Source organism: Zootermopsis nevadensis, unplaced genomic scaffold (assembly GCF_977971745.1).
Source record: "Zootermopsis nevadensis isolate Lab colony 2312 unplaced genomic scaffold, Znev_1.0 Znev_ptg000037l, whole genome shotgun sequence".
NCBI lineage: Eukaryota > Metazoa > Arthropoda > Insecta > Blattodea > Termopsidae > Zootermopsis > Zootermopsis nevadensis.
This window is the reverse complement of record NW_028259169.1, coordinates 1217960-1232995: the sequence shown is the minus strand read 5'-3', so window position 1 is coordinate 1232995 and position 15036 is coordinate 1217960. Positions and strand designations below refer to the sequence as shown.

The window sequence follows — 15036 nt, the reverse complement described above, 5'->3', positions numbered from 1 at the left end:
TATTTTTTTTTTTTAATTTTCCGTCGTTTACACAAGCTTATTGTTAAAATCATATAAAATTTCACATAAAATTGTTAAATTTTAAAATTGACGACACGTTTCGATATACAATCTTATCATCGTCAGGTCAGATTGTATATCGAAACATGTCGTCAATTTTAAAATGTAACAATTTTATGTGAAATTTTATATGATTTTAACAATAAGCTTGTGTAAACGACGGAAAATAAAAAAAAATATTGTATTGAAACACAAGCATGATGCAATTAAGATATAAGCTACATAGGTCAAGCTTCTGCAGATACGCGATGTCTGTATATGATTTCCGTGTTACTAACTCGTACAAACGTCTTTACTGAGCACACATGGCATGGAAATGTCCATTCACTGAAGTCGTATGTCTCAATGTGGCGAACCGCACATATTCTTGCGTGTTATGTTGGATTGTTGTTTCAATTGTTTCTATTCTCACACGTCACCGAGAAGACATCCTTACACTGAGATTCAGTGTAGGTAGCACCCGTTAATACTTGATTGAACGGTGGTAATTAATATCGTTAATGGTCCTGAAGAACTCTATTCCTAGAACACAAAGTTACGTTGATACTGACCGACCGGTATCAAATAATCCCAACCGTAGTTTAATGGCGACTATTGCAATGGGACCAGCCGACTGTTCCAAGATTGAATCAGTACTGACTGGCTTCTGATTGGTCCTCGATGCCATTCGAAAGTATTGATTTTTTTCCATTGAGTTCGTCACAAATGGCACGTCTTATCTTTGGTTCCGTATTTTTCCGATAGACTGCGTCCTTGTGTTTGAATGTCGTGTCCTCGAGTATATGTGAGGCAATATTTTCGATATATTTTGTAGAAGTTTGACATAGGAAACCAATATGTTACCACAAGTTTGACGTGCGCCACGAATTCCGCGCCCACCAAACATTGCAATTGATGTACCAGAAATTTATATTCAGTTTCTTTGTGAGCGATTTATATTAATAAATTACGTACTATCATTCACGAATGTTTATTCCGATTCTTTCGTTACATGATACTTATTTATAGTGAGTTAGATTGGGTCATCTTTAAGCATGAATCTGCTACGTATTTGTGTCAACATCTACACTGCATCAATTTTGGAAGAAATATTTCTTGTGGAAACATTATGTAATTTTAGACGTGTTAAGATGTATTACACGCATATAAGCACTAATTGTGTTATATGGGGATTGTGTGAGCGCATAATATCGTTATTGATAAGTGGTCGTGGCCGACTTTGCTCATCCTCCACCTCACGACTTTGATGCCTTCGTGCGAATTTCTAAAAAGCTATAAGACATAATAGAGTATGAATATCATTAACTTACCTGTGGCATGACGTCCATACAAAATGTCAATAATTTCTGAGCATCCATTCGCTTTTCCCAAAATTCGTGCGCAGGAAACCATTTTGCACTGATGCAGATTACCCCGTTTTGGTTGGTTTGGGTTGGGTTAGGTTAGGTTAGGTTAGGTTAGTGGGGCACCTGCGCAGACGTTGTTGCGCAGTGCAGTCGTATGACTTGCGCAGGTGAGGGCACCTTGAGCTCGTTATGGTTTATTGTATATTATTAAACACTCAAAAATTCGATTCGGTCACTTTAAAAAGTATATTATATTCTGGGCTTCACTTTCATACCTGATTTAATTTTTTTATAGAGATATTTTATTGGACACATACTTTCAGTAATTACAAGTACACCAATCACTTATCACTTAAATATGATGTTATTTAATATTTCATTGTGGAAGTATACATGTTGTCACACGAAGAATATTTTATTAAAATATTTTTTTAATTTTATATTACACTACATGTAATTACTACAGTGACCCCAGTCATCGTTATAAAGAATAAATGTTCTCAAAATACATAGGTCCAGCTTCTGCAGATACGCGATGTCTGTATATGATTTCCGTGTTACTAACTCGTACAAACGTCTTTACTGAGCACACATGGCATGGAAATGTCCATTCACTGAAGTCGTATGTCTCAATGTGGCGAACCGCACATATTCTTGCGTGTTATGTTGGATTGTTGTTTCAATTGTTTCTATTCTCACACGTCACCGAGAAGACATCCTTACACTGAGATACAGTGTAGGTAGCACCCGTTAATACTTGATTGAACGGTGGTAATTAATCTTGTTAATGGTCCCGAAGAACTCAATTCCTAAAACACAAATTTACGTTGATACTGACCGACCGGTATCAAATAATCCGAACCGTAGTTTAATGGCGACTATTTCAATGGGACCAGCCGACTGTTCCAAGACAGAATCAGTACTGACTGTCTTCTGATTGGTCCTCGATGCCATTCGAAAGTATTGATTTCTTTACATTGAGTTCGTCACAGATGGCACGTCTTATCTTTGGTTCCGTATTTTTCCGATAGACTGCGTCCTTGTGTTTGAACGTTGTGTCCTCGAGTATATGTGAGGCAATATTTTCGATATGTTTTGTAGAAGTTTGACATAGGAAACCAATATGTTACCACAAGTTTGACGTGCGCCACGATTTCCGCGCCCACCAAACATTGCAATTGATGTACCAGAAATTTATATTCAGTTTCTTTGTGAGGCGATTTATATTAATAAATGACGTACTATCATTCACGAATGTTTATTCCGATTCTTTCGTTACATGATACTTATTTATAGTGAGTTAGATTGGGTCATCGTTAAGCATGAATCTGCTACGTATTTGCGTCAACATCTACACTGCATCAATTTTGGAAGAAATATTTCTTGTGGAAACATTATGTAATTTTAGACGTGTTAAGATGTATTACACGCATATAAGCACTAATTATGTTATATGGGGATTGTGTGAGCGCATAATATCGTTATTGATAAGTGGTCGTGGCCGACTTTGCTCATCCTCCACCTCACGACTTTGATGCCTTCGTGCGAATTTCTAAAAAGCTATAAGACATAATAGAGTATGAATATCATTAACTTACCTGTGGCATGACGTCCATACAAAATGTCAATAATTTCTGAGCATCCATTCGCTTTTCCCAAAATTCGTGCGCAGGAAACCATTTTGCACTGATGCAGATTACTCCGTTTTGGTTGGTTTGGGTTAGGTTAGGTTAGGTTAGGTTAGGTTAGTGGGGCACCTGCGCAGACGTTGTTGCGCAGTGCAGTCGTATGACTTGCGCAGGTGAGGGCACCTTGAGCTCGTTATGGTTTATTGTATATTATTAAACACTCAAAAATTCGATTCGGTCACTTTAAAAAGTATATTATATTCTGGGCTTCACTTTCATACCTGATTTAATTTTTTTACAAAGATATTTTATTGGACACATACTTTCAGTAATTACAAGTACACCAATCACTTATCACTTAAATATGATGTTATTGAATATTTCATTGTGGAAGTATACATGTTGTCACACGAAGAATAATTTATTAAAATATTTTTTAATTTTATATTACACTACATGTAATTACTACAGTGACCCCAGTCATCGTTATAAAGAATAAATGTTCTCAAATTACATAGGTCAAGCTTCTGCAGATACGCGATGTCTGTATATGATTTCCGTGTTACTAACTCTTACAAACGTCTTTACTGAGCACACATGGCATGGAAATGTCCATTCACTGAAGTCGTATGTCTCAATGTGGCGAACCGCACATATTCTTGCGTGTTATGTTGGATTGTTGTTTCAATTGTTTCTATTCTCACACGTCACCGAGAAGACATCCTTACACTGAGATTCAGTGCAGGTAGCACCCGTTAATACTTGATTGAACGGTGGTAATTAATCTTGTTAATAGTCCCGAAGAACTCTATTCCTAGAACACAAAGTTACGTTGATACTGACCGACCGGTATCAAATAGTTCCAACCGTAGTTTAATGGCGACTATTCCAATGGGACCAGCCGACTGTTCCAAGACAGAATCAGTACTGACTGGCTTCTGATTGGTCGTCGATGCAATTCGAAAGTATTGATTTCTTTCCATTGAGTTCGTCACAGATGGCACGTCTTATCTTTGGTTCCGTATTTTTCCGATAGACTGCGTCCTTGTGTTTGAACGTCGTGTCCTCGAGTATATGTGAGGCAATATTTTCGATATATTTTGTAGAAGTTTGACATAGGAAACTAATATGTTACCACAAGTTTGACGTGCGCCACGAATTCCGCGCCCACCAAACATTGCAATTGATGTACCAGAAATTTATATTCAGTTTTTTTGTGAGGCGATTTATATTAATAAATGACGTAATATCATTCACGTATGTTTATTTTGATTCTTTAGTTACATGATACTTATTTATAGTGAGTTAGATTGGGTCATCGTTACGCATGAATCTGCTATGTATTTGCGTCAACATCTACACTGCATCAATTTTGGAAGAAATATTTCTTGTGGAAACATTATGTAATTTTAGACGTGTTATGACATATTACACGCATATAAGCACTAATTGTGTTATATGGGGATTGTGTGAGCGCTTAATATCGTTATTGATAAGTGGTCGTGGCCGACTTTGCGCATCCTCCACCTCACGACTTTGATGCCTTCGTACGAATTTCTAAAAAGCGATAAGACATAATAGAGTATGAATATCATTAACTTACCTGTGGCATGACGTCCATACAAAATTTCAATAATTTCTGAGCATCCATTCGCTTTTTCCAAAATTCGTGCGCAGGAAACCATTTTACACTGATGCAGATTACCCCGTTTTGGTTGGCTTGGGTTAGGTTAGGTTAGGTTAGATTAGGTTAGTGGGGCACCTGCGCAGACGTTGTTGCGCAGTGCAGTCGTATGACTTGCGCATGTGAGGGCACCTTGAGCTCGTTATGGTTAATTGTATATTATTAAACACTTAAAAATTCGATTCCGTCACTTTAAAAAGTATATTATATTCTGGGCTTCACTTTCATACCTGATTTAATTTTTTTTCAAAGATATTTTATTGGACACATACTTTCAGTAATTGCATGTACACCAATCACTTATCACTTAAATATGATGTTATTGAATATTTCATTGTGGAAGTATATATGTTGTCACAAGAAGAATAATTTATTAAAATATTTATTTAATTTTATATTACACTACATGTAATTACTACAGTGACCTCAGTCATCTTTATATAGAATAAATTTTCTCAAATTACATAGGTCCAGCTTCTGCAGATACGCGATGTCTGTATATGATTTACGTGTTACTAACTCGTACAAACGTCTTTACTGAGCACACATGGCATGGAAATATCTTCTCACTGAAGTCGTATGTCTCAATGTGGCGAACTGCACATATTCTTGCGTGTTATGTTGGATTGTTGTTTCACTTGTTTCTATTCTCTCACGTCACCGAGAAGACTTCCTTACATTGAGATTCATTATTGGTAGCACGCGTTAATACGTGATTGAACGGTGGTAATTAATCTTGTTGATGGTCCCATAGAACTCTATTTCTAGAACACATAAGTTACGTTGATACCTACCGACTGAAATCAAATAGTTCCAACCGTAGTTTAATGGCGACTATTCAAATGGGACCAGCCGACTGTTCAAGACAGAATCAGTACTGGCTGACTTTGGATTAGTCCTCGATGCCATTCGAAAGTATTGATTTCTTTCCATTTATGCTACTAATAAATAATGCAGTAACTTAAAATGGATCTGGATCTCTGGAGTCCAGCGCACAGACGTGGAGACATGGTGGGCCGTCGGATCTGCGCGTTGGCAGCCTCGCCTCTGAAGATGGCAGACCTCAAGTAAACAAATGGTCAGAGTGCAACAAGGTTTGCTGAAGGCAAATGTTTTAGCATCTATCCGAAACAAGAAATATTAAGTGGCGTTTCTTTGGAATTCCGTACGCCAAACGTCCTGTCGGCGACCTCAAGTTCAAGGTAACGAGAAGTTGATAAGTGGCAACGTAAGTTCTACATTGCGGTGTGTATTTTGTGAAAAGTACATAAATCATTCGCAAAATATCGCCGTGTCCAGAGGAAAAATGCCACCAAAATTACGAAAAAAACCTTAGTACCTGAAATGTCACATCGTACATTGCGTCAAAGTGGCCGCGCGGTCCTTGTAGCCTCTTGGTCGCAGGGACCGTGGGTTCGTATCCCACGCCTTTCTGTGATGTGCTTTCCTTTGTACAGGTAGAGTAGTATCCTGTCTTTTGTAACTCTTTTTAACAAATTTCTGTAAACGTCACGTGTTATTTCGCCTCTTTGTGTAGAGTCTTCTGTCAGAATGTGAAGTGTAATTGTGAGGTAATTTTTCAGAACTCAGATGTCATACTGACAGGAGCAATAATTCATGTACTTGCTGAGTTCGAACTAGTTAGAAGACGATTTTAATATTATCTTCCTATGTATGTAGTGCTGCCTCTTCAATAATATTTACTGTGTTTCTTCATTTTCTAATTCGGGGATGTTGGGTTTACAACTTCATGGTCATTGGTGTGGTACTATCCATTGATAAAATTTTCAGTAGCATAATGTGGTCATGTTCTCCAATGCAGGAAATTGTGATCATTCTTAAATCAAAGGCCAAGGAGTACAAAATATACGTTGTGCCCACTTGGAAAATATTTGATATCGTTGCCACTATAAGTAGCAGCCTACAGTTGGGAGATTAATCAAGAGTAATAACAACACCTGCACATGGGAATCCGTGGTCAGCCATTTCCAATCATCTCAGAGGTTCAAAACATATTTCCCTAAAATCCATCGTAATGTTTCCATGCCACACCCCCCCCCCCACGTCAATGAAGTGGCCAGTTACAATAAATATTCTTTCAAACACAGTACGTGCATGCCTTGTGCATCAATATTATTGAAATGCCACCTTCCTTCCTTTTATTATCCTACAAGTAACATGAGATGCACATAACCTGAGAAATTTTGTGCTATACGTGTAATAATTGTAGACTGAAATTTTCATTCAACAATATTTTCCTTAGCAGTTTGTTTACCAACATTTGCAATTAACCATTATTCTGGTAACAGATTAATGTATTAGAAATTAAAGATAACAAATATGAAAACATGACTCCATTCTTCCACACTTTCACAGTTTGTTGATAATTTGTCAGAAGACGGCATTCTAAAATTTCCATGCAAGAAAGAGCATGTTCATGAACCTAAAAGCAAATATTGTCATCTATGCTACATTGTATGAGCTTCTGACACTGACTTTATATAAACCACAAATTAATAAATAAAGTTTAATCAAAATTCTTAACCCTCTTCCAGCCTAAATACTTGAAAGCACTTTTGTTCGTGGTCTTTGGTATCTTAGACATTCGAATTTTGTTCCTGTCTCCTAGTGAAATATGTTGAAATGGTGACTGTCTTTGCGTTGCCACAGCGTTCTCTTCACTTATTGGTTTCAGTTCCCGGACTGTTCTAACGTAACGTTAAACTTTCGTGTGTGTGAAATGATAGAGGTTTCAGTCTTTTGAATAAGGGTAGGAGATGGATAGAGATTGAAATGTTATAAGCTCTCTGCATTATGTCCTTATATTCTTAGTTGCATTTAACAATTTCACCAGTACATTAGTAAGAAGTGTGATGGCTCCCCCAGTGGTGAATCGTTTTCCGTTTGCTACGTGAGGAATCACATATAACCACTGTAACTGTCTGTAAAGAAATCTAAAATGTCAAGGGATTCTATAATAACTTCATTTAAAATAGTGTCAGGTTTGCCGTAATGCAAAGAATATTTTGATGAAAATGGATTATACAAATGCTTATTACTCTGGTACATTGCAGCCAAAATACAAATTAACGCAGTTCACTTTAGGATGGCAGGAGCATGTGGGTAAGTGTAGATTAGTACTGAGGGAACGCGATAAGACCGCAAAGTTAGGATCGTGGTTACTCAGCTGCTTGGAGGGAGGAACAGTCAGGCAAAATTTACCGCAGTGAGGAGATGGTCAGATTCCTGGTTCCCAAAAAAAGGAGGCATAATATTGTTTCTTTAAAGTGGTGCTAAAGAGAATATTTTATATTATGTTTCAGTGAACTACAGCACAGTTTACATTTACAACAAACTCATATATGATGGGTACCTGATGTAAAGTTTATGTAATCACAAATATATTTTGTATTCCTGATAACAACCACAATACTTCATGTGGACAAGAAGGCAGAAGGGCTTTAATTACGTTTCAGGTGCTTATAAGTTTACAAACTGTGGAGTGGTATTTCAGGCAGCATTTGGTTCGGCAGTGCCGTGTAGTGTTCGCGGAGGGGCATGTACCTCAGGTGTATTGTCGGTAGATGACAGGACAGTTCGTCAGGGTGCGCATATATTGATCATTGAATATCCCTCATGCTCCGCCGGTGGCGGGATGTGTTCGCTGTTTTTCAGACGTTGCCGTCCCTGCGTGCGAGAAAATGGCGCTGCTCCTCTGCTGTTATTGTTTACTTCGGACGGCGTGATGGTAGGATGCATGCCCAGTCGAGTGCAGCTTTACTCTCTTATATTTCCAATGCTTGCAAGTTTATTTGAACTGATGTTTGTCATCTTTCTCCTGTGTGAAGTACGTAAAGTGGGAAATATTTTGGTTGCACGAAAGGCCGGATTAGTTGCCAGTAGGTTATTAATGTGGTGTAGAGTGCCTTTGTAGTAAGAATTAATACTGGTCTCTCAATGCGGATGTTTATTTCTGTACATGGTTTTGTTTCAGGTAGGCGTGAATGCAAGCATATGGGATACTTCAGCCGTTATGCAGTTTCGAGTCCATCATTACTACGGAGGTAGCAAGACTTTGCTCCGGTAGCTGACATGACCATTGTGCATGATGGACACAATTCATCAGGCGATGCGGTTGGGATGACCCACAGACACGTAGTGGCAGCCTCAGTTTTTGTGACTTGCATGTGGAAATTCAGTAGCTCATTATTTACTGGTACAGTGAGCCTGTTAGAGGCTGTATCACAATTAGTTTGGGTTTAGTATCCTGCCAGTACCAGGAGGCTTCTACAAGTAATGTATTTCTTTGTCATATCATAAACCCAGATTTCCCATTTACTCTGTCCCTCATACATCAGTTGCTGATTTAGGAAGCAGCTACTGCATTGGCCACTGCTGTGACCATTGAACATTAGGATGTGAGTGTAATTATCTGTACTCATTGTGATTGATGATCCACATGTGGAGATCTCCGCAGTCCATGGGATTCCGTACAGATTGCAGGACAAGCAAGCCAGAGCCACTTACCAGATGGCAGTCACAGGTAAGTTCATCCATTTGAGTAAATTGTTTAATAAACTTCTTTTATGAATTACAATGCCATTATTGAAGGAAGAAGACCTTTTGTCCTGAAAAGTAGTAAATGGTTTTAATGAAATAAAGAACTTGTCTATTTCTTCTATTGAGACTACAAAGAAACAATGAAGAACGTGATTTTTCTTTGCCAGTGTAAGGAACCACATTTTGAGGCTGACCTCCACATAGTTCTATAATTGAGAATGCATGGAGTTTACCTCCATGCTCCCACTGCCTCATGGCATTGCGCTTAGTCACAAGGATAACTTCAGCTGATATAGCGAACCATTAAATGTTTGAAAACCATAATCGGTGTTGGTTTTCTGTAAGTCCAAGTGGTGTTAGAACCCAAAGACCACTGTGAGAACCTGAAATCTCTCTTAAAACCACATTTAGTACGTGAACTTGTTGAAAGCGTCTGCTTCATATCTGGAACAGCCAGTAAGGCCTGTTGTGTATGTTGGTAGGATTGTTTGTTGCTGCAGCCATGAAAGAGTTACGACGGTGTTCCTTGTGTGTCACTACACAATGGTGGCGATATCACAGGAAGCTGGTGAGTTCAGTTTTATAAATTTAGATTGTTCAACATTGAAACAATTTATATTACTGATGGTGAAGCTTCCACCTTTGCTTCCAGAAGGCATTATAAAGTGGCATTACTGATGGTGATATGGAAAATAAATCTAATTGATACGGCTACCTCTTGCCCCTTGTCGGTTGAATTCACCTTAGTAGTAGAAGTGCTACAGATGTTGGCTGTGTTGTAGTGGCTTGCCATTTCTTAATCTTTCATTTACGTCCTTTCTCCATGACATCAAAACAGGCGAACCTGAAGGGCATGGACCGACTGGTGTTTACAGACTCCCTCGCTGTCATAATGGGGCACGAGGAGAGGGAGCCCTGTAAGCCGGGACACCTGGCACTTGTTCTTTTCTTGGAGACAGCGATCAACATCCTCGGCTCCAAACCGACGGCAAGCGAACTGTTCGTTAAATATCCACTGAATCAGTGGCAACGGAAGTTGCGTGGGTCTGACGTGACGTGTGTGAGTTGTAGAGTTTGCAGTTGCAGTATTATGACGTGTGGAATAATGGCCCACTTGGCGAATGTTTTAAATTTGTTGGGGGGGAGGAAAGAAAGGCTCCAGTATGAATCTGTGAGCGAGGGAGTTCAGAATTTGTCAGGTCGCTGGTCGTGACCCGTATTTAAAGTTAACTTGTGAATGGGTTTGTAATGAACTTGACAGAATTTGTCTTCTGAAAATGGAAGGTGCTTGTTCATTGGCTAAGGTGGGAGTGTTAACTGCTTGGTGAAGTAAAACTGTGTGTTCTTAGAAGAGTGTGATGTCTTGATTTCTTGAATGTGAATGTATTTTCTCTTTCTAGGAGTAGCAGATTACGAGAAACAGAATGATCCTTCAGATTCTACTGAGCACCACGTGACCCGCGTACTGCCAGCCAGAGAAGCGTTGAAGTACGTGCGGCAACAGTTGGCAGACCGACTTGATGTCAGAAGATTAAACCTGCTGGGACAAAGAAGGAAACTCGTATCCGCAAGAGACTGATATCGGTCTGAACCAGGCATTCGTTGTGTGAGTACATGAGCATTAGAATGTATTTGATGTGGTTGTTGTGTGAGAGAGATGAGTCTGTCCAATTTTATTAGGTACTTTAGATGTTGTGACTGTAAGTGTGAGAGTTGATATGTTGAAAGACGTAAATGTGGTGAGGGATTGGCATTATTGCAGTATCTGTGGTACGCTAGAGGCATTCATGATATTGTTCATAGGATATCAGAATGTGAGGTTTATTTATCCTTTTTAGACGAGGGTGGTGACTATTTGTGATAAGGTTTTGTTACATGTGAGATGTGTGCAGTGCTGAGGAGCCTTTAATGTGGTCTGTTTACTAATTAATAAGTGAGCATTTGCCAGTGTAAGTAATTTAGTTTTGTGCACAGTGAGCGGAGCTGCCGGGATATTTTCTGTGCTTTTGGTTAATTTTGAGAGTTTGCTGTGTTGAGCAAGGGGATCGGTTACAAAAGTCGTAAGTTTGTGGTGTGGTGTTCGTTATGAATTTGGATTTGCTTGCAAAAATGGAGATGACTGTCAGAGGTTCCATTTATTTGAGACTTAACCATAAGTTGAGAGTTGTCAGGTGTCAGTCTCATGGACATGTGATGAGGCTCAGTATTACTTCTGGTATATTCCGTGGTTGCGGGTGGGGTAAGGGGATTTGCATTAGGATCGAGGAGTGGTTTGGTTGGTTGGAACCAAGTATAGAAAGGCAGTGCCACTTATGTGGGTCACAATGTACCAGTGCTGGTGTTGTCAGGATTGTTATTTTATGTCTGTAAAATGTTTGTTAAGAGTTCTTGGCTTACGAAAGACTAATTTGTTAGTGTTGTCAGTCAGATTGTTTATAGGAAGAATGTAGAGATTGTGTTTTTGTGTGTGTGAGAGAGAGACAGGCCGAAGTTATTGACCAATTAGTTTGGTTAAAGATTGTTGACCTGGAAATGAAATGATATATGATGTCTGTTTGGTGTTCGTTGACCACTTTGGCTGCTCCCTCATAAATATATTTTTACATAACCCCTCCTTCCTCTCATCTTGGGCTCCCATATCGCACCCACTAAAACCCTCAGTTATTTTTTTTAGAGGGCAGAAATCAGGAAGAAAATGCATACAATACGAAACCCGTGTCTCCCCTCCTTTCATTTCTAGAACTACTACTGTAAGAATCCGCGCTGAAATGGAAGGGAGAGGACTTTAAGTGGTACAGCTCTTTTGCAGGATTTTTGTTAAAATATTTGAGTGTTTGAGCTGTCTGTGAGTGAAGATTCCTTTGCGTATGATTCTTGGAGGCAGAACGTAGCTTTGTTTGTTGCACGTTTTATTGATCTTTTTATTGGGTAGTCAATCAACATACGATCACGATGTTGAAGGGGTCCCGGGATATTAATAAACATTGTGACCACAATCAGAAATTCTCGTGTAGACATGCTGTCAATTCAGTAATCAGCGTGCACTAAAACTCATCTCGTAAAACTGTTTATTGACGTAATGTCAGATACAAAATATTGTTTTGTAGAATTGCTTTCTTTATTTTGTTGTGTTTCTACTTGTTAAAGTTATTACATTGAGAGTGCTGCTGCTGGTGTCATGGAGAGATGTTTCCTCAAAGTAAGAAATTTTTGGTGGCTCTCCTTTACTTAGTGGGGAATCCCCACGTCCACAGTACAGAATGTCTAAGTATTTGCGACCGGGTTGGTGGCCCCAGCACCCTGCCAGTTTCTTTGGCACTTACAGTCATCCTTCCATCATGTTATGTGAATTGGGTGTGGAGCGAGGGAGAGAAGGCAGGCAGTTGTCTTCTGGCAAACTGCTGCTTCTGTAATTGCTGGAAATGTGACCATACGAGTAACCAAGACTTTGAATAAAAATCTGCCCCAAGATGTATGCGTAGGTGTGCGGATTGTTTTAAAAAGGGTAGCAGAAAAATTGAACGTAGTTTAGCGTAATGAATGGCGCGTTGCTTTGGTTAACAAGGAAATGATCATTTGTTTACCGTAGCCGAAACAAATTATTTACGAACACACAGTCACGAAGGTCATATTGAACGGCTTTTCGCGTTTGCTTTACTTCATCGTTTTGTCGTCTGATTTGACTTCGTTTGTCCCCACCATATTCCTACGTGATACGACCATAATTCGTTGCGTTGGATACATTACTAGGCGGGGGAAAAGGGTCCCTTTGTAATTTATGAAAGTGACATTTGACAACTTGCTGAAGCGTAGCCTAGAACGTTTGTACATTGTCCGACAGAATTCGTGTATTTCTACATTGTTTTGAGGTCTTGTTCGTCCTCGTAATCGTTAGAAAACAACTCGGCTCAATTTGAATACTAAGAAAAGTGTTAAAACTAGCTACTACGTGTTTGTCCAGGAAGGCACTGATGTTTTGTAGTTGGTAATATTACCAGTTTGTTACGATTCTAGTGAGGCAGTCAGAAAGGAAAAGAATGAGCACGGAAGTTGCATATGGCAGATCAGATGTTTGGAAGAAGAAGATGGCAATAATGATGATGACAGTAATTGCAGTAAACTTGTCTTACTTTTTTTTTCAGAATCGTCACCTTTACTCGGAACACCTGATGTGATCTGGATATGCCATTCTGGTCGCTGTGGTGTGACAGCAGATAGGTTGCGGTGTTTAAATATCAGTGTTGTAATGCAGTTTGGAATAAGCAGGGTTCCTAATGACGTAGGATGTGGAAAGAGGCAACTCCATTCTGAATGAATCTGGTTTCATGTGGAATGTCACGGCCATTGCACTTTGGAATTTCCTGGAAACTCGGCTATGCTGTCAGAGGAATTTTGCACTTATCTTCATCCAAGATTGTTTCCTTCCACACAAGAGACTGAGCTACTGTCGCAGTTTAAAATATAAGGTGACATTTTCATTGATCTGTCTTTTACACGAACATTTGTCATTTCAGAGTTGGTGACCGTGAAATAATGACTTTTTGTACAGACTGGATGCAGCGGCTTGTCACCGTTTAGATTCAGCTGTAATGAGTAATGCCCAGGTAAATGTTAGGTGGAGGGAATATGTTGTTTGTGGTAATTCTTACTAATATAGAATATCACAAGTTCTTATCTTATATAAGAATTATTAAGAAATCTGTGAAACCGCCCTCCACTCTCTCCATTTTAATTTTGATTAAACTGATCTTTGCCCGTGGACGTCGTGGTCTCCTACAATTGAACAAAGTTTTATTTAAGGGATTCCTAATTATAAATATTGTTGTTCATCACATTTAATGTTTTCGTCTGCATTTGTGAACTCGTGTAAGAGAATTAAACTTTTTTAACACAATTTCAAGTAACATTAGATTGACTTCTGTTTGTTAACGGCAACATTTATAATAAAAGAATATTCCAGTAGGCAATTAACTTTTTACAATTTTAAATGAATTAAACGTGTTTCGTGGCCCAGAATCTTAATAAAAATACGTGGATGCTAAGAAGTGGGGTTTGTATTCTGAACAATAATTCTAACGCTTTTCATCTCTTGATACATCGACATTATTAAAGCGTTTTAGGGAACTGAAAGAAATTGTATTCCGGATTTAGAAAAATAAATATTGAAGAATCTCCCTACATCAGCAGATTAAATCTGGGGAATGCTTGCTATTATTGAGTGCAAAGTATTTATGGGTGCAAAACGTGGTCTCTCTCTTTGAGGGAGGAACATAGACTGAGGGCCTCTGAGAACAGAGTGTCGAGGAAGATGTCTGGACCCAAAACGGGAGTGGGACAGATAAGAGAGAAAAATGCTTGACGAACTCCTCACCCGATGTTGTGAGGGCGAGTTGAAAGTTTACAAGGCCTGAAGGGAACACCTCGGCGTAGGTGGGAAGATAACATTAAGACGAATCTTACGAAGATGGGTCTCAATGGAGTGAACTGGATGCAACTGACTCAGGATAGACCCCGGTGGCGGGCTTTTGTGAACACGATGATGTACCCGACAGGCATTAAGGTGGCTCATAAATCCTTTGAAAGTGTGACAAAGTTCAAATACTTGGGAACAACAAAAACGATTCAAAATGATGCTCACGACGAAGTTAGGAGGAGACTAAATTCCGGAAATGCTCGCTACATCTCAGTTCAAAATATTTTGTCTTCCCGTCTGATTTCTAAGAACCTGAAGATTAAAATATACAAAACAATAATCTTG

The 15036-nt window shown here is 39.0% G+C and overlaps 1 protein-coding gene across 4 annotated transcripts in view; it reads left to right on the top strand.

The window, feature by feature from the left end:
- LOC147871821 (transcription-associated protein 1-like) overlaps positions 1 to 15036 on the top strand; it is a 51190-nt gene extending 36154 nt beyond the window's left edge. The window contains exons 2-5 of one of the 4 annotated variants that reach the window (XM_087360064.1): positions 8713 to 9261; positions 9761 to 9846; positions 10117 to 10266; positions 10679 to 15036. In XM_087360064.1, the coding sequence (XP_087216190.1) occupies positions 9249 to 9261; positions 9761 to 9846; positions 10117 to 10266; positions 10679 to 10684 (255 nt within the window). In that variant the 5' untranslated portion in view covers positions 8713 to 9248 and the 3' untranslated portion in view covers positions 10685 to 15036. Of the gene's footprint in view, positions 1 to 8712; positions 9262 to 9760; positions 9847 to 10116; positions 10339 to 10678 lie in introns of all 4 variants that reach the window. The other 3 variants (XM_087360061.1, XM_087360063.1, XM_087360062.1) reach the window with 3 other exon arrangements.